The following is a 24,737-nucleotide window of genomic DNA, read 5'->3' on the forward strand; positions in this document are numbered from 1 at the left end:
CACTGAGCCCTGGCAGTCCAAGCAATGTGTTTTGGACACAGAGATCCTCCAAATGAATCCAGTCCCTAGCTTTTATATCTCTCTCACACACTGCAGGAATAATAACCCACTTTGAGACTGCTTTAACTCAATGCTAGGGAATCCTGGGAATGCTAGTGTTTGGGAGACATTGAGACTTCTTTGTCAGTGATGGCTCTGAGGCCACAATAGACTACAATTCCCAGTATTCTCCAGTACTGACTTCAACTACATTTGGAGGGTTATGGGACTCCCTGTCAGAGATAGCTCTGGGGCCACAGTGTACTACAATTCCCAGCATTCCCCAGCACTAACCCAGGACAGTTAAGTCACTCTCAAAGTGGATTATTTCCTCAGTGTGGAACTCTGGGCATTTCAGTCCAGCTATGTTTTATTTCAGCAGTGTATTTTGGACCAGAGACAAGGTGACCAGGCACCCTCCTCCTTTTCCAGGACATGTCCTCTTCTGTCAAATTTCAAAATGTCCTCCATTTGGATCATGGCTAAGAAGCATGGATTTATAATTACATGGGTGTTTTTAGCTTTTATTTTTGGCCATGTCCTACATTTTTTGCTTGGGTGCCCTACATTTTGGGGTGAGGGCATTGGTCACCTTGGTCAGAGAGCTTTCCAGGGGTTAACTGCCATTCTGCTGTGGTGCTGGAACAAAACCACAATTCCCAGAATTCCATAGCATTCAGGCAAGACAGTTAAAGTGGTCTCAAACCAGATTATTTCTCCAGAGTAGATGCAGCCCAAGCCTTTTGCCTCTCTTATGCCTGAGATTTCAAAGCCCAGCCTTGGCACCACAACAAACTACAAATCCCAGGATTCCATAGGATGGAGCGATGAGAGTGAAAGCAGTGTGGCAGCAGCCTAAGTGTGCTTAATGCAGTTCTTAATATGGTGCACCTCTTGCCTACAGAGTCTCACAAGACTTTTTTGTTTAACAACTTGTACCCATTAACTCCATTTCATGTCTTCTTTATTTAGTGGGGAGGAATACAGACAAAACAAGTCAAAATGAAGAAAAACCAAAGTCCCTTGACCAAAGGGTTTGGTTGTGGAATAAGCCTCTGAAATATGCAAGAGGCAATGTTAAAATAAAGCAGTGTTCAATGCCCAAATGTGCTGTTTGGAATGGGGAGAGGGGGGTGGCAGAAAGGGAAGTACATTTCTGCAATCTGTCTAGGAATAATGTCAAAATGTCCTCCATTTTGATCATGCCTAAGAAACATGCATTTATATGAACATTTCTAAAAAAGCCTCAATTTTTTCACATGTCCTCCATTTTTTAAAAATGTGTCCTACATTTGAAAATGTTGTCCTGCATTTGTCCTACATTTGTCCCGGTTTGGAGGTCCTGACTTATGGCAACCCTACTCTTACCACTATTTACCTATACGTTACTGAACTATTCCCCCCCCCCCGTTCCAATCCTCTTATTTACACCATCAATTTCTTGTAATATATTTCTATTTCTAATACATTTCAACAAAATACCTCCATGCTCTTCTTCAGTTTTTGTTCAATGGGATCTGCCTTCACAGTAGCCTACTGCTTTTGTGTATAAGCTTTGTCAAAAATGAAATTTAGCTTCCCTGAATATAGAATATAAGTCATGAATTTCAGACTCCCTTTTTTCACCTCCTCCCATGAATCTGTAAGTGAAAAAGATAAAAGGAAGAAAGGCAGAAGCCTCTATGGACCATATATATTTGGGGAATGAAGAGAGACAGATTTCTATTTAAGCTTCTTCTTGCAGTGCAAAAGCCGGGGGAGGGGGGGGGGCTCTTTTTAAAGCAGACCAAAAAAAAAAAAAACAAAAACAAAAAAAACCCCAAAAACAATCTACAGGTGCCTATTAGTTAAAGTACAGGATACTAGACCATGTTCTGCTTTATGGTGTAAGCCTCAGCATGAATGAATTCTTTGTTGAAGTAAATTAAGAGAAGACTTTTTGAATGACAAGGCCTTTTTACCAGTGATACTTACCATCTGTGGTTTGGGGAAGGGAATGCTCACACACCACATTTTTACAATATTCTGTCTCAGCTGCTTCTATTTAGAGTATTCGATCTAAATGGTTTCCCCACCTCACCCCCTTCAGTCCACTGGAATACATAATTAAATATTCCATAGTTTGATGTTACAGATGCTCATCAGGTTGTAGTAATCAAGTAGACCCCTCCAAACAAAATGGTTGCTAGTTCTCCTATACCACTTTATTTTATTTTGTGTCACATTTTGTTACATTTAGAGAAATTGATGTTTTCTAACCTGAGAATGGGACAAGGTGAAATCTGCTACCGAAACTGTCTTTTATGATATGGCTGCTGTTTTTAAAAATCTGTGAAAGGAGCAAACTATTTAAGCACAAACATTTGCTGTCAAGAATAACTAAATATTCTCTACATGTGGATATGTGCATTTGTGTGTGTGTGTGTGTGTGTACACACAGCAACTCATGCATCCACATACCCACACACAGAGAGAGTCGTGAGATATAGTATTTCCTGAACAATATACAGACTTTTCAGCAGGGCTAACTAGTTTTCACATGTCCTGTGCTATCATGTAACTGGCATTTACCCCTTGTTCTTCTATAGCAGAGAAAACAAGTGTACACACTATATTCTGAAAACAGCTTGATTCATCCTCAGACTTACACATCAGTGGCTATGCTCATCTGCTATTTTCTGATGGGGTGAGTCGATTCAGGGAGTGTATGCTGAACACATTACTTCTTGCTTTCCCATTCTGAAAATCTTCCCTCTGTCACAGAGACAAGGATGAGATTGCTGGGATTTGCCACTTTTATTAGAACAGTGGATCTCCTTGTTTCTTAACCAAACGGAGCAGGACAGCAAAGTAAGGCGATTTTAAGTTCAAATAAACATAGTACACTTTGCTTATTCTTTGGTGTCTCCGTGCAGGGATAGGGTAGGAGGCATTATGTGCAGCTGTATTCACAGTACAGTGGAATATTTAAACCAGGCTTGGAGATACTAGCAATGGGAGGGAGTAATAAAGCAAACAGAACCCCAAATTAAGAGTTGTGAAGTCTTATATTTCCTCTTTCCTAACCTGTTGGTGGGAACTGAAGTAACACCAGAGTGCTCCTACTTACCAGTGAAGAATTATCCTGCCTCTAACTTTCTCTTATTTGGCAAATAACCTGTACAGTGTTGAGTCAACTGCCAAAGATACTGACATTTCTGCCACAAAAGCGGTGGAATCTTACTGTGCTACAGATGAGACAACAGATGAACAGGGTATGAACCTGGACAAGTAGAGAGGCCTATTTCAGTAGTGATGGAAACACAGATACTGTATGACATAGCCGTGCATGACTGAACATGGGGGAACCTTGTCTTGGACATATTGAATCTGAGATAACAAGAAAACATCAAATCACAATTATCAGTTGAAGTATGCAAACAGAATGATGGGTGAAGCCTCCCAAGGAGCCAAAATTACCTGGGTGTGATTAGTATACATTAGTATGCTGGATACTCTGTGCTGACCTGGACTGAATTAATTGCTGAACTCTTGTATTCTAATCCCCTGATTCTTGGGACATTTGCTGACTGGAGCATAGGAAGTTAGTATCAAATAATTTCTGGTTAAAGAACTTCAAAATTTAACACTGTAATATGGTTTTTCAATTCAGGCACTGAACTCATTGGGAAATGCATCCTAAAACAGCAGACAATGAGCACTAATCAAGCAGTCACTAATCCTTTTTTGCATAGCTTCCCACCCTGAGGCCTGCCATTAGCAACAGAACAATACACATGAAAATCGCTCCTGCCTTCCCAGGATCACACAGTGTGTGTGTGTGTACACACACACACACACACCCAACTCCATTCCAGGCAAGCATTCTCTGAAGATGCCAGCCACAGATGCTGGCAAAACATCAGGAAGAAACTCTTCTAGAACATGGCCACATAGCCCGAAAACCAACAAAAAACTATGGATGCCGGCTATGAAAGCCTTCGACTTCACATCCTAAAACATTTTTAAATGACAGGTGCCTCATCTACAAATGTTAATTGTTGTTTTTTCCACAACTATAATTTGGTATCTAGGAAAGGCAAACTTTTACCACCAGTATGATGACAAAGAGTTTACTGCATATCTACAGATACTACAAATAAACACCCATATATCACAATCAACCCTTCATATCCATGGATTTTTTATTCACAGATTCAACCATCCATGGCTTGTACTTTTGCACAGTAAGTAATGTTTATGGTTTTTAAATCTCAATTATAGTAGCTTGGAGCCCAGTTTATATCATCAATATCTTCAGAATGCCATATTAACAGTTCTAACTCCACACAAATTTATAATCCTTGTGCAAATTATGAGACCCATCTTGTACTTCTTAATATTTGAATAACTCTCTATTGAACATATTGCTGTTAATCATAACTAGTTGGAAGGTTGCACTGGAACTTAATTTGTTCCCTGCCTCACATATTAAGACTCCAACTCCCATAATCCCCTAGCCAGCATGAACACTAGTGATTCCTTTTCAGAGCTACCATTTAGCATAGCCAGCAGAATGCACAAGACTAGAGTAGCACATATTACTAACCCACCAGATCCAGCTCATCCAACATCAGGCCAAGAGCAGTTAACTGTAGACAAGTACACATGGTGACAAGATTAAAAATTAAAAGTATTCAAATTTGCTAGACTGCTAAAAGAGAGATAAGACACTGATACAGTTCTTTCCTCAGCAATGGGAACAGCTGTTCATTCTCAATTAGTTTTCAACATTCTGCCCCACAATTCCTGCCACCAGCAAGTAACAAATGGCTTTCAAAGGGGGGGGGGGAGCTTGCAAATAGAGAAAGTTACTTTTTAGAAAGCCTTAAAAGTTTGAATGTAGTTTAATACAATTTTCAGGAACAATCCATTAGAGAGGCAACTAACGGCTTGTCATTATGGGATGTTTACCCCAAAGGTCCCCTGGGCTTGTTGCATCCTGTTTAGATGATGCAAGCTCAAAACCCTGGATTGGGTGCGTACTGTCTTCATGAAGTCTACACCCAATTCAGCCTTTCCTCCCCTTAACCAGATTTTAAAAACTTTACTTTCCCCCCAGTCTGCTGGCTTTCTCCATACTGGTGGGTGGCTGCCTTTCCATATGATCCTTGCAAGCCGTCCAGCACCACTGTTACAGGCTCAAGTTGTCTGAGGTCAGAAAAAGGTGCCTGGCATCTCTAACAAGGCTTGGGCACTTCATTGTGAACTCAGTGGTGCCACCCAACAACAGACAGAGATTGTATGGGGAGACAATCACTATTATCACTGTGGAGAATACAGGGAAAGGGGGGAATTCGGGGTCAGAGTACTCTGGGGGCAGCTCTGAGCATTCCAGTCAGTGAAGACAAGCCCTCAAAGACATGCATTAGAAACATATGGGGTATGTTGCATTAAAGCCTAAAAGAAGTGCTTTCACTGTGAAAAAGGCTGTATGTCATTCCGGTGTTGTTCCAACAGTACCAGAAGCAAGGTGGGTACATTTTTATTTTGCTGATTGATCTCACCTCATCTGGTACAGAAGAATTGCTGAGGCTGAGTAGAATGAAGAGATGCAACAGGCAGACTCTTCTGTGTCTATTTTTCATGGAGCACTCATAGTTCTATCACAGCACAGAAGTGTGAGAATACATGCTTCAAACTGATCTCCTGCTGAAAACCTCTGCAGCAACATACAGTGCAGCCGCTCAAACCTGTGGAGAGCCGTGCGGGAGTGCACGCGTCGCCGCCACATGCACAAGCCCCATTCAAGTGGATGGGGCTCGAGCATACACGTTTTTTGGCTTACGTGGGGGTCTGGAACAGATTCCCCGCGTAAACCAAGGGCGCACTGTATATATTTGCCACAATGAATGGTGCTTTGACAGGAACTGAAAGTGTTTAGAAGTGATATATTTACCTGACCATAATCTGTCCTGAACACAACAACTCCCTCCGCACAGGAAAGTACAGTACTTGGATAATGTTGGCCATTTTCTCGCAACCAAACCCGTGCTCCCTGGAATAAAAAATGAACACAAATATAAGCAAAATTATTAGTTAGTTTATCAAAGTGAGCAGCAATTTCAACTAACATTTTTGTTGTAGTTCTTGCATTCAGCAGACATACTCAAAATCAAATCTCATTAGGAGGCTAATGAAACAAAGTGTTGTCTCCCAGAAAACATATGACTTGTTTCTACCCAAGTGATAATTCTAAAAGGATCTCGAGTAGAATTTTCCCTTCTTAAAAAGCATCTGCATGAGCACAACTACAGCTGAATCCAATTCAGTGAGTCACATCGCTGTTGAGTTAGTTATACAAAATTATAAATGACACTGACATTTATGGTACAATGCATGGTCCCTCTCCAAACTCTAGGAATTGGCACATCCCCATATAAACTGTCTCCTGCTTCATTAAGGTGCAAAGCAACAACCTCACCCCTCCCCTAGCTGCAAGGAGAAGAGAAAGAGAGAGATTTTTTTCATTTTTTTCCATCTTGAGGATGAATACTACATTTCTTGTTCAACTGCTTCTTTAAAAACTGCAAAGGAAAAAATAGGGCATGTGGTTTGGCACAATACAAGCTTTCTTTTGTATGCCAAGGGAGGTATAGCTTTATATTATCCATACTCATAGAAAGGACTTGACTTAAAATAAATACATATTTAAACAAAAACAAAGTTGGCAATAAGAAGAGCTATTTGTATTCTTTTTACCAATGTGTGCACTTTCCTTTACAGAATCCACATTTTAATTTACAACAATTAACATTTGGAGGGTGGGGAGAGAGATCTTTTTGAAGAGATAAAATAAAGTTACTAGTTCTCATGATGCAGGTAGGTATCTTGAAAATGTTCATAAGCTATATTGAAGAGGTACATAGGACTACACTGTTTTCTGTTCTCCTTTCCCTACATAAGTAGTACAATAACTGCTGTAACAACATTCTAGGAAATGAGTATTAATTTGTAACTCATTCTTTAAAAACTTATTATCTTAACAGTTAAGGAAAGGTAGACTTTGTTTCTGTTTTAGTGTACATTTAAGATATGAGTGCCCTTGAGCATACCTTATGCATGCTGTGACTTGCATCCAACAGGGTAATGTTGGATATATGTTTTGTTATCAACCCTTTGCCTAACGAACAGAGTCAACATCCTGATGGAGTTTTGTACATGTTAAATTCAAACAACCCTGAACACCTTCCATATCATTTTCTCTAAAGATCTGCTTTAACTGCTTGACATTAATCCTGGATTTTCTCAAGATGCATTGTTCAACTGTCTTGAAATATTTGGTCTGAGTTTGCCAGCTGAACAAATATTTGGCACAACTTTATTTATATTTTATTTTTAATTTGTTCCAAGGATCTCAAAGTTATGTGTTACAAAATTTGATGGTGCTGTTTGTTTATTTTTAATTATATTTCAGACAAAAAAACAGTTTCCTTAATAGGTTCACAGCAGGGCTGTCAGCAGGTGCTGTGTATAACAACAACAAAAAGACACTTGAACGAATGAAAACAGGAAATACGGTCTACAAATAAAAAGATATAAACGAGAGTGGAATGGGTAGAAGTAGTAAAAAATAAGAAGTTATGGATCAGTAGAGCCAGGAAGAGAAAATGTGAATTGTTAACAAACATTTACATTCAGCTGGAGTCAGCTTCATTCTTGCTTTCATTTGAGATTAGGTGTATGACTATTTATCAGCATTCCCTGCATCCTACAATCAGTGATGGGGGAAAGACTCTAGCTATGCAGTCCAAGGATGGCTGGCAGCTCATCATTATGTTTCAAGGGATATCTATCTATCTATCTATCTATCTATCTATCTATCTTGGAAGATAGGTTATGTATCTAAAAAGTACAAGCAGGAATTATTTACCTCAAGATCCCCCTCCCCCCAGGTTTAGAAGATCAAATTGCACATAAGGCAAACCTATCTACCTACCAAATTTTCAGTACAGACAGTAACAAGTATCTATCTATTTATCTATTTATTTACAGGCTTCCATGTCTACAAATGGACACTGAAGGTACAAACTAGGCTTATGCAAAGTAAGAGAAGTTTTCCTAAAGAAAATAAAACAGCAAAGGACTGAGAAATCCTACCATCTCAAATTACTGCCAAGTGTGGGAATTATCACTTAGACACAACATATCCTTGAGCTCTCCTCTAGACTGATCATCTGAACATTCAGTTGACCTCAGTGTGAAGCGTGCCTAGGTCAATGGTGCCTTGAAAGTAGCAAGGACATCTTGGGGAAGGAGGATGAGTGGGGTGGTGAAGAAAGTTTTCTCATGGAAGCAGGTGAACAGGTTAATAATACCGTTTGCAAAAGCAAGAAAGCCCACACTCTGGCAAGTGGAAGATTGCTAAGGGAAGAGAGGGAGCTAGCAGTGGCTTGCGGGAATGAAAGGAAAAATAAAACGTGAAATGCTAAATACATAGCAGTCGAGCCATCTGCTAAGCGATAAAGAGAGAGAGAGAGATACAGAGTTTGCTTTCCCACCCCACAAACACAAGCCTGTCCTTAGACAAGAAGAAGATATGGTATGACCTCAATGCTCACCCCCATCAGTCTCCATCCGGAAAGTAAGAAATGGGAAGGACATGCTTTTCAGCAGATTTTTGCATGCAAACTGTTTCACTACCAAACACATCTGAGGAAGTAGACTGAAGTCTATGAAAGTTCATGCTGCCAACTTCTTTGTTTCAGTTAGTCTCAAAGGTGCTACAAGGCCTCTCTGCATACTGTTCCACTACCATTAGGGTAGGCAGACCCTCCAATGCATGCCTCCTTTGCCTTCAGCTCATGATGATAAAGGCTCCTTAGAGCCTGACTGAAAACACCACACACCACAATGGCCCAGCAAAGCTAGATTCAGGTGGGTACACAGACAGCTGATGCTGAGCATTGAGCCAAAGACCTGCACACTCTGGAGTTTAGCTTTGCTGGGATGTTTTTCTGTCTCCCACCCACCACGTGTCCACCAGAAATAAGGCCACTGATAAGAACCTGACCGAGGGGCAGGTATGGGAGGGGAGCAAGAAGGAAGGACTCTCAGGGGCAAAAGGGAGGCCCATCACTGAATCCTCCCTACTTTCATGTCAACACAAAAACTAGATGCTGAGCTCCAAATCTGGGAAGACAAAAAGGGTGGCTGAGTCATTGAAGTAGCAGTAGAGTGGGAAGGTGTGGGGAGGGAGGGGCAGCAAAGGTGGCCTGGGATCGAGGCAGAGGCATCACGGTGGCAAGGCAGGAAAGGGAGGTATAGGGCAGGAAAAGAGATAGAGAGGATCTAGGAGAAGGATGATGACAGTGCAGGAGATGTTTGCAGTGGTATCATTGTTCTGGGATGTGGTGGGCAGGAGGCTTGCAGACCAGCAGTAGAGGCAACTACAAACTCACAAATAATCAAATCTGCAAAAGAAAAGGCTGCAAAGATTGAAGGCCAACTGTACAGTTACCATAACCATTACAAGTACAGTCATCCCTCCATATTTGCGGCTTTGATATTTGAGGATTTGATTATTCATGGATTTGATTAATATGTTCTCTTTAGGCCTGTCTAGGTCCTCCAGTGCAACTCTGTGGTCAACTTTAACTAAAAGGTGCACTGAAAGACCATTTGTAGCTACTCCAGTGCCATTCTATGGTCAGTGTATGTTGGACATTGACCACAGAGTTGCACTGGAGGACCTAGAGATTCCTAGACAGGTGTCCTCTCAGGTAAAAATAGTATTTTTGTTATTTGAGGTTTTTCCATATTCATGGGGGTCTTGTTCCCTTAATCCTAGCGAATATGGAGGGACAACTGTAAAGGCTATGTTGACAGAAATGGCCTCAATCAGTGAGCATTCCTGATGCCAATACAGTTTCCCTTGCTCCAAAGAATCCACCAGACCAGGCAAACACATTTTGCATGCACACCTTTACCTACACATGAGCATATGCACATAAAAGCACCTTCTTTACCCATAGAGTGGCTTGTTGTTTCCAGTGCTCAGTACTCCTTTTGAGTTCAGACAGCCCTAATTGCTGACAGGTTGATAGAGAAGGCAGCAAAAATTCAAGAGATAAAGCTGACTGACACTTGTAGCTGCCTGTCAAAAGTCTGTCCCATCCAGTTGCCAGGAGACAGCTGCTGCCTGGGAGAAGTAGTCACATCTCGTCTCTTCACCAAGCGGGTTTAAAAAAGTACTTTTGCCTGGAGCTCAACTGCAACGTGGCTCAAGCAAGGCGTAAACATGTGCACCTGGACTGCAGCTGGCTCTTGCTCTGAGGACGGGGAAAGAACACAAAGGGTGCCCCCACTCTTTTGTGATCACTGTACTCTGAACTGCTGTCCATTCATTCTCCAAGCAAAAGGCATTTCCAGGGCTCTTCTCCGGGACAAGTCTATCACAAAGAGGCAAGGTCAGTGCCACACTTCTTCATCCTTTCACTCCCCACCACCACCAGCACCACAGAACTTGGAACTTCTTTGAAGAGTTTTTTAAAAGAATGTGCAGCAATTGTCAGCCCTGCAGAGCTGCTCTCATCTTGTAAAAGAGATAAATGCCTCACTGAGCAGAAGTAAATTTATCCCTGCCCAACCATGCAGGGCTGTGATCAGCCAACTCCCTTATCACTCACAGCAAATAAGAACTTCATTCTGGAAGCCAGGCTGCAGTGGTAGCTCCAATCTGAACAGAGCATTGAATGTTCTCTGAGTTTTAATAAAATCTTTAAAAGAGTCAAAACGTCGTATCTGTGCATTTCATTTTTACTGTGTAGTATCCTACATTTCTGCCTACTGAAATTCACTTTTTTTTTTTAGTTTTGGCCACCTTTCTAATCTATAAAGGCCATTTTGAATTCTGCTCCTGCTCTCTGAGATTATCACATGGGGGTCAGGACGTCATTGTCACGTCCTCGTCTCGTCCTTCCTGCCCGACTGTGGGAAGGACTTTCACACATGACCCATAACTGACCCATCTGGGAAGCGCTAGTGAAAGTGATCGTGTTAAACACTTTCACATCAAAGCGCTCTGAAAAGCGCTTTCAGCTATCAGAAAATATAATTCGTCATTTGCCACTGTTTTGTATTAACGGAAAAACCCATTAATACAATTACACTTCACTGATGGCTGAATAACAGCTTTAGTGTGCTTCCACGTGAAAGTGTTTAGTGCAATCACTTTCACTTGGGTCATGGATGGGATAAAGCTGGGGGAGCGATCCCGTATGCCCCCATATGATAATCTCCTGGGATATTAGCTACCCTAATTTGGGGTCATCTGCAAATTTGAGAAGCAAATTGAGTCTCTGTATTGGGAGGAAGGCAGGATATAAGTAAACAATATAAACAACAATAACAGTAATAAGCATGTCCCCTATTCCATCATCCAAATCATTTACAAAGATGCTGAATAGCATTGGGCCCAAGACAGAACCCTGTGGAATCCCACTCACTGGTCACTTCTCTGCAAGAGGAAAAGGCACCATTGCTGAGCACTCTTTGGGTCAACCAATTACAGATCCACTTAACAGCTGCATTGTCTAATCCACATTTTACTAGCTTGTTTGCAAGAATGCCATGGGAGACCTTGTCAAAGGCCTTACTGAAATCAAGATATGCTATATCCACAGTATTCCCTTCATCTACCAAGATTATGACTCCATTAAAAAAAAGAGGTAAGATTAGTCTAACATGACATGTGTTTGAGAAACCCATGTTGACTATAGTAATCATTGCATTTCTAAGTGCTTACAGACTGTCTGTGTAATGATCTGCTCTAGAATCTTTCTTGCTATTGATGCCAGGCTGACTGGGCAGTAACTGGTCCTCTTCTATTTTATTTCCTTTTTTAGAAGATGGAGACAACATTTTCCCTCCTCTAGTCTGCTAGGACCTCTTCTGTTCTGCAGTAATTCTCAAAGATGATTGCCTATGGATCTGAGATTACTTCTACCAGTTCTTTTAATACCATCAGATGTCTGTTGTTCATCTGGCCCTGGAGACTTGAATTAATTTTGAGTAACCAAGCATTCCTATACAACCTCTTTACCTATTCTGTGGTGTATTTCCCCTACTGCATCATCTGTTCCATTTTTTCCAGGTTGAGCACTGTCTTCAGAGAAGACCAAGACAAAGAAGGTATTGCCTTTTCTTTGTCCCATGTTAGCATTTCTCCATCTTTTCCAGGCAGTGACCCTACCATTTCCTCGTTCTTCCTTTTGCTATGGACATAACCCCAAAAAACCCTTTTTATTGTTTTTAACTTCTCTATAAAGCCAGTGCTCATTCTGTGCTTTAGCTTTTCTGACTTTCTTCCTAGACAAACTGGTTATTTGTTTGAATTCTTTCATCATTTCTCCCTTTTTCCATTTCTTCTACATCTCTTTCTTGAGTCTTAGCTCAGTTGAAAGTTGTTTAAACATCCATCCTGGTTTCTTTAGACACCTCTCATTTTCCCTCCTCATTGAAACTGTTTGAAATTGTGCCTTCAATATTTCCCCTTTTAAAAAACTTCCCTCTCATGAACCTCCTTCTTTATTAGTATTCGTGACTATGGATTTGCCACCAGTTTTACCCTAGGTTTACTGAAATCAGCTTTGTAAGAGAATATCACAGCAGGTAGGAGTCAGCATGGCATAGTGGTTTGAGTGTTGGATTATGACTCTGGTTTGATTCTCAGCTCAGCCATGAAACCCTATGGGTGACCTTGACTAAGTCACACACTTTCAGTGTTAGGGAAAGGCAATTGCAAACCTACTTTGAACAGATCTTTCCAGGGCAACCCCATGATAGGGTCGCCATAAAGTGGAAACAACCTGAAGGCACACAACAACAACAACAACAACAACAACAACAAGGCATATGTAACACAGCTCTTCCATTTACCCTGCTTATGTCTGATCCACAGTGGCATGAGACACAGCTGTAGATGGTGGCACTGTGTTAGCCATACTGAAGGATGGTAGTGGGTAAAATCATGGGTGATTTGTGTTTAAGAAAGGAAAGGTTGGGGGAAGGGAGCATAACATCCCACAGGCTTATCTAATTTCTTAACCATGGGTAAGGGATTGGCCCCATTACATCTGCTTGGTTTGGGGGTTGGTGAGAGAGAAAGTCATTTCTGTTAAGTGGGTCAGAAGGTTTCTGTTGGCTATCTCATCATGCAGTGGCATAGTTACAGAAAAATAAAACACCATATGCCAATACTGGGCTGGGTTAATGCTACCACCTCCCTTCACATAAAAGCATCTGGTGATGATGGGGAGGAGAACAGAGCAAATGCAGGACATGGACTGATTGATTTTTAAAACAGGTTTTGTGATTTTGAGGAGAGAAAATAATGGCGATGCTCTGATGATGGTTGGAATGCTCATTGAGCAGTGAGGAAAATCTTTCTTGTGGTGGGGAGGGGGAGAAGCTGTTAAGGAAGATGACCCAAGGCTTTTTCTTTACAGTGGTGACTTTTGCAGCCTAGAAAGCTTTATGCTGATGTTGATGTACACATGAGAAACAAGTACATCCAACTTTTGTTATCTGCATTTGATTCAAAGGGTACTGGTGTGTGTGTGTGGAATCCTTTCTGCAAAATGAGTTCCCAGGTTTATTCTTATGTGTCAAAATTACATATTTGAGATTTCTTACAGAGCTGAAGAATTAAAACAGAAAATATGAGGTTCCTTCTAAAGTCTATATGATCCCCCCCCCCAAAAAAGGGGGGGGAATAAAAGAATTGGAAGCTCACATCACACTGCACCTTAACCTGCATTGCAAAATATTAAAATGCAAATGCTAGACCAGTTCAATATATTCCAACCACATTTATATGGGACATTTTACCTCTATCAGATGACAAACATTAAAATACATTTTATACAAGAACAAAAAAAATAGAATGTTCATGCCTGTAATGCCCATAAATTGCACTCATGCTTCTTCCTCACTCCTCGGCTTCGGCTTCAGACATATTGTCTCCAGGGCCCTGCCCTGTTATTAGGCAAAGGACAGTCTCCAGTTTACCATTAAAAACTGACATTGTTCCTTGTTGCATTTTTACCACAGTTCAGGTTGAGGTTGCCCTTCGGATTTTCTGTGACAGTCACAATTATCTTGAGGTCTGTCTCTAGCAGTCTCAATTATTAACATTATAAATTTCAGACCTATATTTGTTGGGACCTCCAAAAGCCTAATACTGGGTCTTCTTCTCCCCCTTGTTGCCTACCGTATATACTCAACTATAAGTCGATCTCATGTATAAGTCGAGGGCAGGTTTTGGTACCAAAATTATGGATTTTGATATGACCCATGGATAAGTCGAGGGTAAAATTTAGAGACATGTAACAAAGGATCTAAGAAGCAAAAGAAAACAATGCCCTAGAACTTACAAAATGCATCCAGGACAGATTACACTCTTTCTTTTTACCAGAGGATGGTTCCTCTGTGTGTGTGTGTGTGTGTGTGTGAGAGAGAGAGAGAGAGAGAGAGAGAGTTAAAGTACAGTATTTACATTGACCTGTGGATAATCGACTCAGATTTCTCTGGTCAATTTGTTGACTAAAATTTCTAGACTTATACATGAGTATATACACTCTCCATCCTTGCTTCTTGAATAAGAATAGCAGTCAATTGTGAGAAGTTGCTTATACCAGCAGATAAAACGCACAGAAAATCACTAAAAATTGATCCCACTGTTTTCTCATTCACTTAATATGTGAAATTGTAAGAAGAATTTGCATTACCTACATTGAAAGGAATACCCATCGGGCAGATCAGGGCCCGGTTTAAATAACTAGATTGCTCCTTTTAATCATACTGGTGGTGAGATTGTGTCATGAGCTTGCACACACTTTTCTTCTTTGTCTTCTATAAGCTTTTCTCTAAGAATCTATTGTCGTGAAATCTAAGCTGCCAAATTATGGCCAGTACTTCACAAGCCATGGCTTGTAAACCCAGTTTAGCCTGTGGGTTTAAATCATGATTTGGGAGTTATGGGAGAAGTATGTTTCAGAGGAAGGAACTGGCAAAACCACTTCTGTGTATTCCTTGCCTATGAAAATCCTATGAAATCAATGGAGTCACCATAAATTGATAGTCAACTTGAAGGCATGTGTGTACACACCCACAATAATGTGCTGATTGAGATAACCTGGCAAACTTTAGCTGGAACAGGAACAACAAGAAGAGAACTACATCGCTGTAACATCTGAACCAGGCTTTTAAGACCCTTTTTCTAATTAAAAAAAAAAACACCTTTGTATTTTCTAAACATTTTAGTATTTTCAACCTTCCTTCTCTCAACAGGCTGGTGTGTGTTAAGACTGAAGGACATCTGTCACTAAGTAAAGTAGTTGTTTGCACATTCTGGGTGAATGAGGAGCGCGTGTTTGTTCTCACATAGGGTTTCAGGGTTTGGTTTTAAAAGTAAAATTTGTGTTTTTCTTCCCACTGCAGAGCACAAAAAGCCTGAAAGGGGCTTAGTGATAATGTGGAGTTGGAGAAAAAGGCAACAGCTGTAGCTGACAGCCAGACACCCAGCATGAGCCAAAAAAATTCTGACCAGGTTCCAACGCTGAGGTTTTCTATTTGATGAAACCAACCAGACAGGGGATCGAGTAGAAAAGCTGGGCAAGGGGGGGGGGGGGGAGCAGAAATAAAGTAACTGCTAAACTCATCTGAAGCAGGAAAACGTCAAATTCAATCATTTTTGTAAAGTTATTAGAGTCTGCAGCTGCAAAATTGGCAAAGGGGTTACAATCTGGGGTGTGCATTTTGGAGCATTTCAACCCATGTTTTGTTTAGTTTCTGAAAAGTTGACATTTAGGAAAGGCTTGGTCTTGATTTGACTGTTCTGGATGACGAAGGAAAGTACAAGTCTTATTGCTAACAAGGATATGAAAGCAATAAGAACAAATGAAAAATCTTTGTTGCATTAGATTTTGAAAACTGAAAATTCAGTATTATTTGCTGAGAAGGGAGAATATATTCAGACTGTGCTGGAAAACTGATTGTAATTTGGGGGAGTAGGAGTTGGAGTACAGTCCGACCTTTTTTTGCACGGGGATCCATTCCGGATTCCCCCGCATTAAAAAAACCCGCCTATGCTCAAGCCCCATCTAAATGAATGGGGCTCATGCACATGGTGGTGGGGCGGCACACGTGCGCCACGGGCACGCATGCCATTTGCCCCAATGGGATGCGCCACCCCTTGCGCCCTGCATGCTGAAAGCTGTGTATAATGCGGGTGCACTGTATAATCTTGTCATATGGTGGTGTACTTATGTTTATCATTTTGTATTTTCATTTTTGCTGAAGTAAACCAAATAAGGTTTTGAAAAATGAATGAAATATTCTGTGGGAAGACTAAAATGCACAAAAGAGATGATGTGATGTCAGTTGTTACCAATGAGAATTGGTAGCATGAATGCTGCATTTTTCCAGGTTTTAATGTGTAATTAAAATAAATGCTGTGTAGAGTTTTAAGTTTCATTACAACACCAAGGACTCCAAGATTGAGGGTGGGCCACCTGCTAGACTACTTAAAAGGGTAACCTTTTGCCTCTGCTTATATCTATGCGAGGCCATTTGTATTTATTTGGTCTATCCAGGAAGCTAACATTTAGGCAACAAAGGAAAATATTCTGAAGTACAAAGCTAGCAAATGGTTACAACTCCTGCCTAAGGAGGAAGAAAACAGTCTACAAGTTTACTTGCTTCCTACTGCGTAAAGTGTTTTATCTGTCATTTTGTTTAAAAGACTTACATTGCAAATACCGCTGTTGGTTATTTCTGCAAAAATAGAAGGTGTCTTGCGGTCTGCCAAGATTTCATTGAAATCATGTTTTCAAGGCATGTATTAGTTTATAACATGTTTCATTTTGTTATGAATTTGGCAAGCAGCACCCCCGCCCGCCGGAAACTTAAAGTAAAGGGCGTCTGGTGTTAAGTTCCTCAAGGAAAGTAAACATCCTTGTGTTTCCCCCCTTTCGAAAAGACAAAGAGGAATGATTATCTTCATGTACATATGAATGTGTATATCTTTAATATCAGCAGGCTTTTAACATTCCATGTTTTTTCTTTTTGGATGTTATTTATACAGCAAATGAGTAAACAATCAACAGATATTACAAATTACTGCAAATAGATGAGATGAAACGTTTATTGGAACAGCAATGGTGGCAGAATAAGACTACATTTTGTAGTCTATGATTCTATGAAGTATTTAAAACACACATACACACACACATATCCTAGGCCATCTGATCTAATTTGGATTCCACACTGGAACAAGTGGGACGGCCATAACTATGGCACAGTATGGATATGCGCTGCACAGTATGTTCAAACAACTGCAAGAATGGGCAGATGGCATCCTGAGGCTACATGCCCTCGCAAAGCCATTTTTGTGGCTTTCAGGCCTTCTCTATTCCCTTGACCATCCTTTTTCTGATCAGATAAAAAGGATGGACTGCCTCACACAGACACCCCAAGGGCCAGCAATTCACCTTTTAGGTTGCAGGAACTCCCCTGCATTATTCAATATTTATAAAATTCCCATTTTTCAAATTCAGAAGAGGACTTCTAGACGTTTTTAGGCTTGTTTGTTTGAGAAGAAAAGATGTTTTTGGCACTCTGTAGTCCTCAAAGGGTCCTAGGGCAGACAACATCATCCTCTAGACCTGCCTGTTACTTACACCTGCTCTACTGAGTGTCTGACCACTCCTTTTAGGTGTTTCAGTCTCCCAAAAATTACAGGACTGTTCTGGATCAGGAAGAGTAGGGCATCTTTTTTTTTTTATCTTTTCTTTTCTTTGTCAAGGACTGCATTTCTTTCTTATGTACAATTTGTTAGAAACCACATTCTGGTGGTAGAGAGGGCCTTTTATGGCTACTCATGGCAGTCCTCAGATGATGCTGAGTTCCAAGCAGTGGGTTCAATTTAGGATTGCTTTTCATTGTGAGCGATTTTATTGAGATGGGCATGTAGCTTGAGAGTATTTCCCCGTACTTCCTGAATTAATGACTGGCAACTGAAGAATGCTACAGCAGTGAATTACCACTCTGTTGAAGAATGTTAAGTATATGGGGAGTTGGAAATCACACACAGGAGAGGAGGTTGTGGAGGTTGGAGAATCAGTCACTCTTCTTGATCTGTATATACACTTCCTAATGCCTGGCATGTGAAGACCACCCACTCTTCCAAGACCCCCTGTAGTAAAAAGTTCCAAAATGTACTCATGGGATACAGGGAGTGCACCATTCTTCCATTTCCTCTGCCTTTGTTTGTTATCTTTACTTCATTTTGACATTTACATCCTATATAAACAGCACTTGCTATTTCTTACTCTTATGTACTGCATAATCTCTCACTGGTCCATTTGTATTTCCCAGAGCATGGAAGCGTGTGGATGCAATTTCAATGCAAGTTGTTATTTACCATGCCCCAGTTATCTAGCAGAGTTTATTGTTCCTAAAGGCAATACTGTTACTTTCATTATATAAATAAACTGCACCTGATATCATGCAGCATGACCTGATTACATCCCTCAGGCTTGGGTGATGTAAATCTAGATGTTGTGCAAAAATATTGTAAGTATGTAGAATCTTTTAAAATGACTTGTAGCCTTTCTTTAGGCAGGTTCACAGTTTCTAATCATGTATAATAGTTGTGTGGAGACTGTATTAGCCAGTAAGCTCCTAAAGACAGGAAAGTCTTTCCAATTATAAATTAAAGTGAACTGTCCAGCTGTTTATCAGCTGGCCCTTCATCACACTTTTTCCAGAAAACAGTGCCAGGTGCAGAAACTTTGAACCTCCCCCTCTCCTTCTCTTTCAGCTTTCTTGGGATATATTATAGAACAGATATTTACTAAACCAGGGTCTTTGTATGTCTCATGTACTTGCTATGTTTGAGAAAGTACAAAATTTGAATCCTGCAGTATACATATTTATTTATTTATGTGGAGCATTTAAGTGTTTGGTGCTACTCGAATTAGCAGAATAAATTTATAGGACCAGTTTAGGGATATTTGTATTAAATGAGTAAGTAGCTGGGTTTCCAGGGCAGATAGAATGAAATTCAGGAAGCTTTAAACTTTTTGAGGACTTGCACTTTCGTGAGGTATTAAGCCATGGCCTCTGAACATATGCAGAATTCCTTTTCCACATCACATCTACACTAATTTGTTAAGAGGTTTCTTTTCCCAAGAAGGTAGCTTGTACAAAACAAATAAAGAATTATTGTGAAACATGCCTCTATGCTGTATTATTTGTATTCAATTTCAATAATATTCCATACCCCTGTTTATTATTTCATTGGCTTCCTGTGTGAATTTGTGCTCTTTTTCATTGATTAAACTGAATATTTGTCTCCACTGCACGCCCAAAAGCTAGAATTGGTTCTTTATTTCAACACAATACTATTACTTTAAAAATGCCTTGCAATGAATGCTAGAGCAGAATGATTCTTTTTATTGCTGCCTTTTGTTTTAGGCAGGAGACAGGATATAGTGAGTTATGTTAAAATCTTGCTTCCCCCCCCCCCCTTTTTAAATGCGCAAATCTCACTTTTGGCCTTGGTGAGAAAAAGAGAGGGAACTCTGAAGGAACTGGACATCAGATAGACTATACGACTCCAAAAATAAATCTGTGATTAAGGGCAGCTAAGCCATGAAATGTTAAAGGTAGTGAGTGAAATGGGAAATAGTAGCGGGAGGAAATTGACCTGTTTAAGCCCCCTAAAACCTACTGTATCACAGCTGTGAATTATAGCTGCAGACCTCCAGTTTATCTCATAAACTCAGATTAAGGCACATCCTAGTATACAAAGGCCATTATAGAAAAGACTGTATGCATATTGTTCAGTAGTATTTTTGTAATTTGTCTGGGGTTTTGTTGCAAAGGAAAGTACAGTGAGTGAATGATGAAGAGCTCCTAAAAGAACATAATCAATGACAAAAATAAACTAGAATGACCCATACTTTTATAAATTTAGCTGCTGAATTAAAGAGCAGTGTGCTAGACCTCTGAGACCCAAGGATACTTTTAGTTAACACACTAGCAAAACTATATTATACTGAGGCGCTATCATTACGTGCGAGGGGCGGCGCTTCCTGACGCGCCTTGCCCTCGTGTGTAATGACTACGTCAAAATGGCGGCGCCGCATATAGATGGGTGCCGCCATTTTGATGTAGCGGACACTATGCGTCCGCACGTCGTGTGGCGGAAGTGACGCTGCGAGTGCGCGCTTCGGCACTCGCAGCGTCTCTTACGGGCTGCAGGAAGGAGCGCGAAAATTGCGCTCCTTCTCTGCAGCGTCCGGGAACCGTGGCGTTTGGCTGCTGCGGTTCCTGGATGCTGCAACCGGCAGCAGCGGCAGACCGCCGCTTCTCGGCAGTCTGTAACGGGCCTAAATTTATCAAAAGTGTGCAGTCACTGGGGTGAGGCATTGCTGACTGTGGTTATCTGCCTTCAAGTCAACTTTGACTTATGTTTACCCTATCCTAGCAAGATTTCTTAGGCAAGATTTGTTCTAGGGAAGATTTATCATTACCTTCCCTTAAGGCCGAGGGAATGTAACTTGGCCAAGGCCCCTCAGTGGTTTTCCATGGCTGAATGAGGATTCAAAACCCTGATCTCTCAGCATTTTAGTCCAGCGTTCAAATCATTACACCATGCTGGCTCTTTACATTACCAAAACAAGAAGAACTTGGAGTGAGTTCAAGGCTAATCAACAGCTGTTTGAGTTTCAGGAGTGAGAAACCTGGCCATGTTTTAGTCTTCTTAATGAGAAAAACTGTAAAAATGGCAATTGGTTTTCAAGGACATTTTAAACTGTGACAAACTGCATTTCTTCCAGGGGGTGAAATCTTTAAGATTAACTCAAGCCTTAGTTTAGCAGTGGAAAACTTCTCACAGAGGTTGCCCCATCCTGTCTAAGCAAACTACCTCTTTTACAGAGTGATTGGAGAGAAGAGGGTATTTAAAAGCTTGGTGTAGAAATGAGCTGTGGGTTGATGGAAGAAATTGGGTTGCATGAAACCTGCTGCATTTTGCATGGAGGTAGGCTCCATGGCTTGCTCCTGAGTGGACATGCTGAAACTTCAGCGGTTCTTTGTATGTTTTGTGGCAAAATGCCCCAGTTGGAAAGAAGTACATCTTATCTTGCCTGCTATTTTGGCCTCATCTCTATGTGTGCAATTTTGCTAGAAAAAAATTACAGGGACAAAAAGTATACAGCAGCTCCTTATACACCACCACTGCTGTAGTCAAATTGCTCCACCCCACCTTGTAATTTCATTTCATGGGGGGGAAACTGTGTGGGGAAATCCTACAGATAAACTGCATAACATGAAGTTAAACTTCAGAAGATGCAAGTCTGACAATGTCGCTTATTCTGACTACCATAGCCAAAAGAATTTTCAGTCTTTCATTTGGTAGGGAATTTGGTACAAGCTCATTGACTAGAGACATTTAAAAGAAATGCTTTGCAGGAAAAGATTAAGAAGTATATCTTGGGTTTTGGGGTAGTTGTTTTCTTGTAGCTTCACTACTAAGGTTCTTGGAATTGAAACAAGTGTTATTCATGAAGGGATGTCATAAATATAAACGCTTGTCCAGGGGTAGATGCCACTGGGAACTGAACTAGACTTATTCCTAAATAGACATATATAGGATTGTGCTGGTAAAGGATAAGGAAGCAGAACATTTTAAAGTAAAATCGATATCTCTCTCAGCTTTGGCCACTGCTCTTGCACTGCCATATACTGCGACATAAATGGCTTGAAAATAAGACTTTCCATTTAAAGCAGACTGTATTTTAGTATAAATTAGTGTGTGCCATGAAGATTTCAGTGAAAGCTGTTCCACATTAATCCAACACAGCTGTCATATGCCATGTGTAAAATAGTGTTCACATTAGCAGGGCTGGGGAGATAGTTCAGATTCTTAGGCAAAAGCATCAAGTTAACACAGGGGTCGGCAACCTCCGGCCCGCGGGCCGGATGCGGCCCGCAGAGGCCTGGCGGCCGGCCCCTGCCTCCTGTTGCCGCCGCCGCCACGCCGTCCGCCCGTCGCAGCTTTTCGCCGCTCTGGGCGCCGCCATTTTGGGTGAAAAAATGGCGGCGCCCAGAGCAGCCTCTGGGGCTATGGGCGCCGCCATTTTTTCGCCCAAAATGGCGGCGAAATCTCGCTCGACCTCGGGGGAGGTCGCGCGAGACTTCGCCGCCATTTTGCCGACCAAAATGGCGGCGCCCAGAGCGGCGAAAAGCCGGGATGGGCGGCCGCGGCGGCAGCGGCGGCGGGCCTTTAAGAGGCCCACTGCCGTCTCTGGGGCCCTCCAGCAGGGCTCCAGGGGCGGCAGGGGGCCTCTGGGGGGCCCGCTGCCGTCTCTGGGGCCCTCCAGGAGGGCTCCAGGGGCGGCAGGGGGCCTCTGGGGGGCCCGCCACCGTCCCTGGGGCCCTCCAGGAGGGCTCCGAGGGCGGCAGGGGGCCTCTGGGGGGCCCGCCGCCGTCCCTGGGGCCCTCCAGGAGGGCTCCGAGGGCGGCAGGGGGCCTCTGGGGGGCCCGCCGCCGTCCCTGGGGCCCTCCAGTAGGGCTCCGAGGGCGGCAGGGGGTCTCTGGGGGGCCCGCCGCCGTCCCTGGGGCCCTCCAGTAGGGCTCCGAGGGCGGCAGGGGGCCTCTGGGGGGCCCTTTGCCATCGCTGGGGCCCTCCAGGAGGGCTCCGACGGCGGCAGGGGGCCTCTGGGAGGCCCGCTGCCGTCGCTGGGGCCCTCCAGGGGGCCCTCCAGCGCTGGTGGCCCCCACCAGCTTTTTTGCCGGTCTCTGACGGGGCCTGGGGCCCTGTTAGGGGCCAGCAAAGATGGTGAGGCGTGGGCCCTGGAGGGTGGAAGCTCCACCCCCGGCACGCAGCCCCGCCCCGGAGGGTGGAAGCTCCACCCCCAGCACACGGCCCCGCCCTGGAGGGTGGAAGCTCCGCCCTGGAGGGTGGAAGCTCCACCCTTCGCACGTGGCCCCGCCCCGGAGGGTTGAAGCTCCACCCCCGGCTTCGGCCCCCCAGTCGCCTGAGGGACACCAACCCGGCCCCCGGCTCAAAAAGGTTGCCTACCCCTGAGTTAACAAGTGTCAAGTATTCTTCAGTTTCAAATGTTGGCAACTAAGCAGCAAGCTGCCTAGATTTTTCTAGGTAACCTATTTGTGCTTTGTACTTCTCAATACAGAATGTTTTAATAGTGTAAGTGTTTGGAATGCAATGCAAAGGCCACATGACTTTAGGAACAAAAAACAGAAGTATGACCGTTTTGAAGAAATGTTAGGGGCTGCACTGTCTCTGAGCACAAACATATTATAGTATGTTAAAGATAGACTCATGTGGTGCCTGTCTTTCCAATCTGGATGCTTGAGAAATATAGGAATCTTTAAAGCAGACTGGATAATTCTGAGTTATTTTTGTGTGTGTGAATTTTAAACATTTTTGCTGCTTCCCAGGACTGTAACCAGAAACAAACATTCGAACACACTATTGGAGAATATATGTTATTTTGTTGAGCCACTGAGCAAACATAGACGGTATGGTTAGCTGCATGGTAATAAAAGGTAACTAAGTGATTAGACTTTAACTTCAAAATAACAAAATTAAAGTTTGTAACAAAAGACAGCAATCTCTGTGTTGTTTTTAAAATTAGCATTCTGCACAAGTCCTCTGCATGAGTACAAACATCACATTGGAGAAGAGAGCCTAGAGATGAGGTTGCTCACCAATGTGGATCAGTACTTGTTGCTGGTAATTCATTCAGGCTTTGCCACTTTGGAATTAAGGATGGTTTCTATTTTGCTGTTTCTTTGTAATCCTTCAAGGCAGTGAAAGTGTGTGTTTAGTCTTAAACACGAAAGAAAGCCAGGATTTTATCCTAACCAGGCCACATTTCAGAAACCTGTTTTGTGAATGTGTACTCTCTACTCAGGGATATGGTGGCTTCGTGCATATTCTCAATGCACATTTTTCCTCATTCTAGGTTTTATTTATTTATTGTTTTAAATTTAAAGGAGATCTTAATAATACATTATAAAAGGGTAAAGAGTTTGCCAGCAGTTTGCAATGACGAAGAACAAATCTCCTTTGCCACAAGTACACTGCATTGATATCACCTTGGTCAACTTCAGAGACTTTTAAAAAATAGATGCAATAGTATAGTAGAAGGTACTATGCACATACAAACATACTTCACACATACTTGTAAATTCTGCTTAGCCAAAAACAGGTTAAATTTCAATATGGTACTGATACATGAGTGTTACATATGCATCTTCCCATATTTCGCAAGGCAAACTTACAGAAAACATGCTGCTTCTGAAGCAGTTATGTCAAAGTCCAAAAGAATCCCAAAACTGTTTCTCAACTACTGCTGTCATTTTCACCATATATGAGTGAAAACTTGATACTTTTACTACATATGTTAGCAACACCATTCACATTTTTGAAACTACAGAGGGACAACACCAGCGAACTGGTGCAAGCAAGTCTAATAACTATCAGGTCTATAAACATTCAAGGATGCAGATTGCTAAAGAAGGGGACTTAGTCCCATTTGGATCACTAGCAATGTGGCATGAGATTGTGGTATTCTCATTCCATTGGCAGATGTGGTAAGGAAAAGCAAGGAGGAATAGTACAA

The 24,737-nt window shown here is 42.0% G+C and overlaps 1 protein-coding gene across 1 annotated transcript in view; it reads right to left on the reverse strand.

Moving 5' to 3' along the window:
* LOC149316943 (unconventional myosin-X) overlaps positions 1 to 24,737 on the reverse strand; it is a 199,075-nt gene that overhangs the window by 144,239 nt on the left and 30,099 nt on the right. The window contains exon 2 of the mRNA XM_089516575.1: positions 5,978 to 6,076. Within this exon, the coding sequence (XP_089372701.1) occupies positions 5,978 to 6,076 (99 nt within the window). The remainder of the gene's footprint in view (positions 1 to 5,977; positions 6,077 to 24,737) is intronic.

The sequence above is a fragment of the Sceloporus occidentalis genome, unplaced genomic scaffold, assembly GCF_023333645.1.
Source record: "Sceloporus occidentalis isolate IW3139 unplaced genomic scaffold, rSceOcc1.0.p SCAF_3, whole genome shotgun sequence".
NCBI lineage: Eukaryota > Metazoa > Chordata > Lepidosauria > Squamata > Phrynosomatidae > Sceloporus > Sceloporus occidentalis.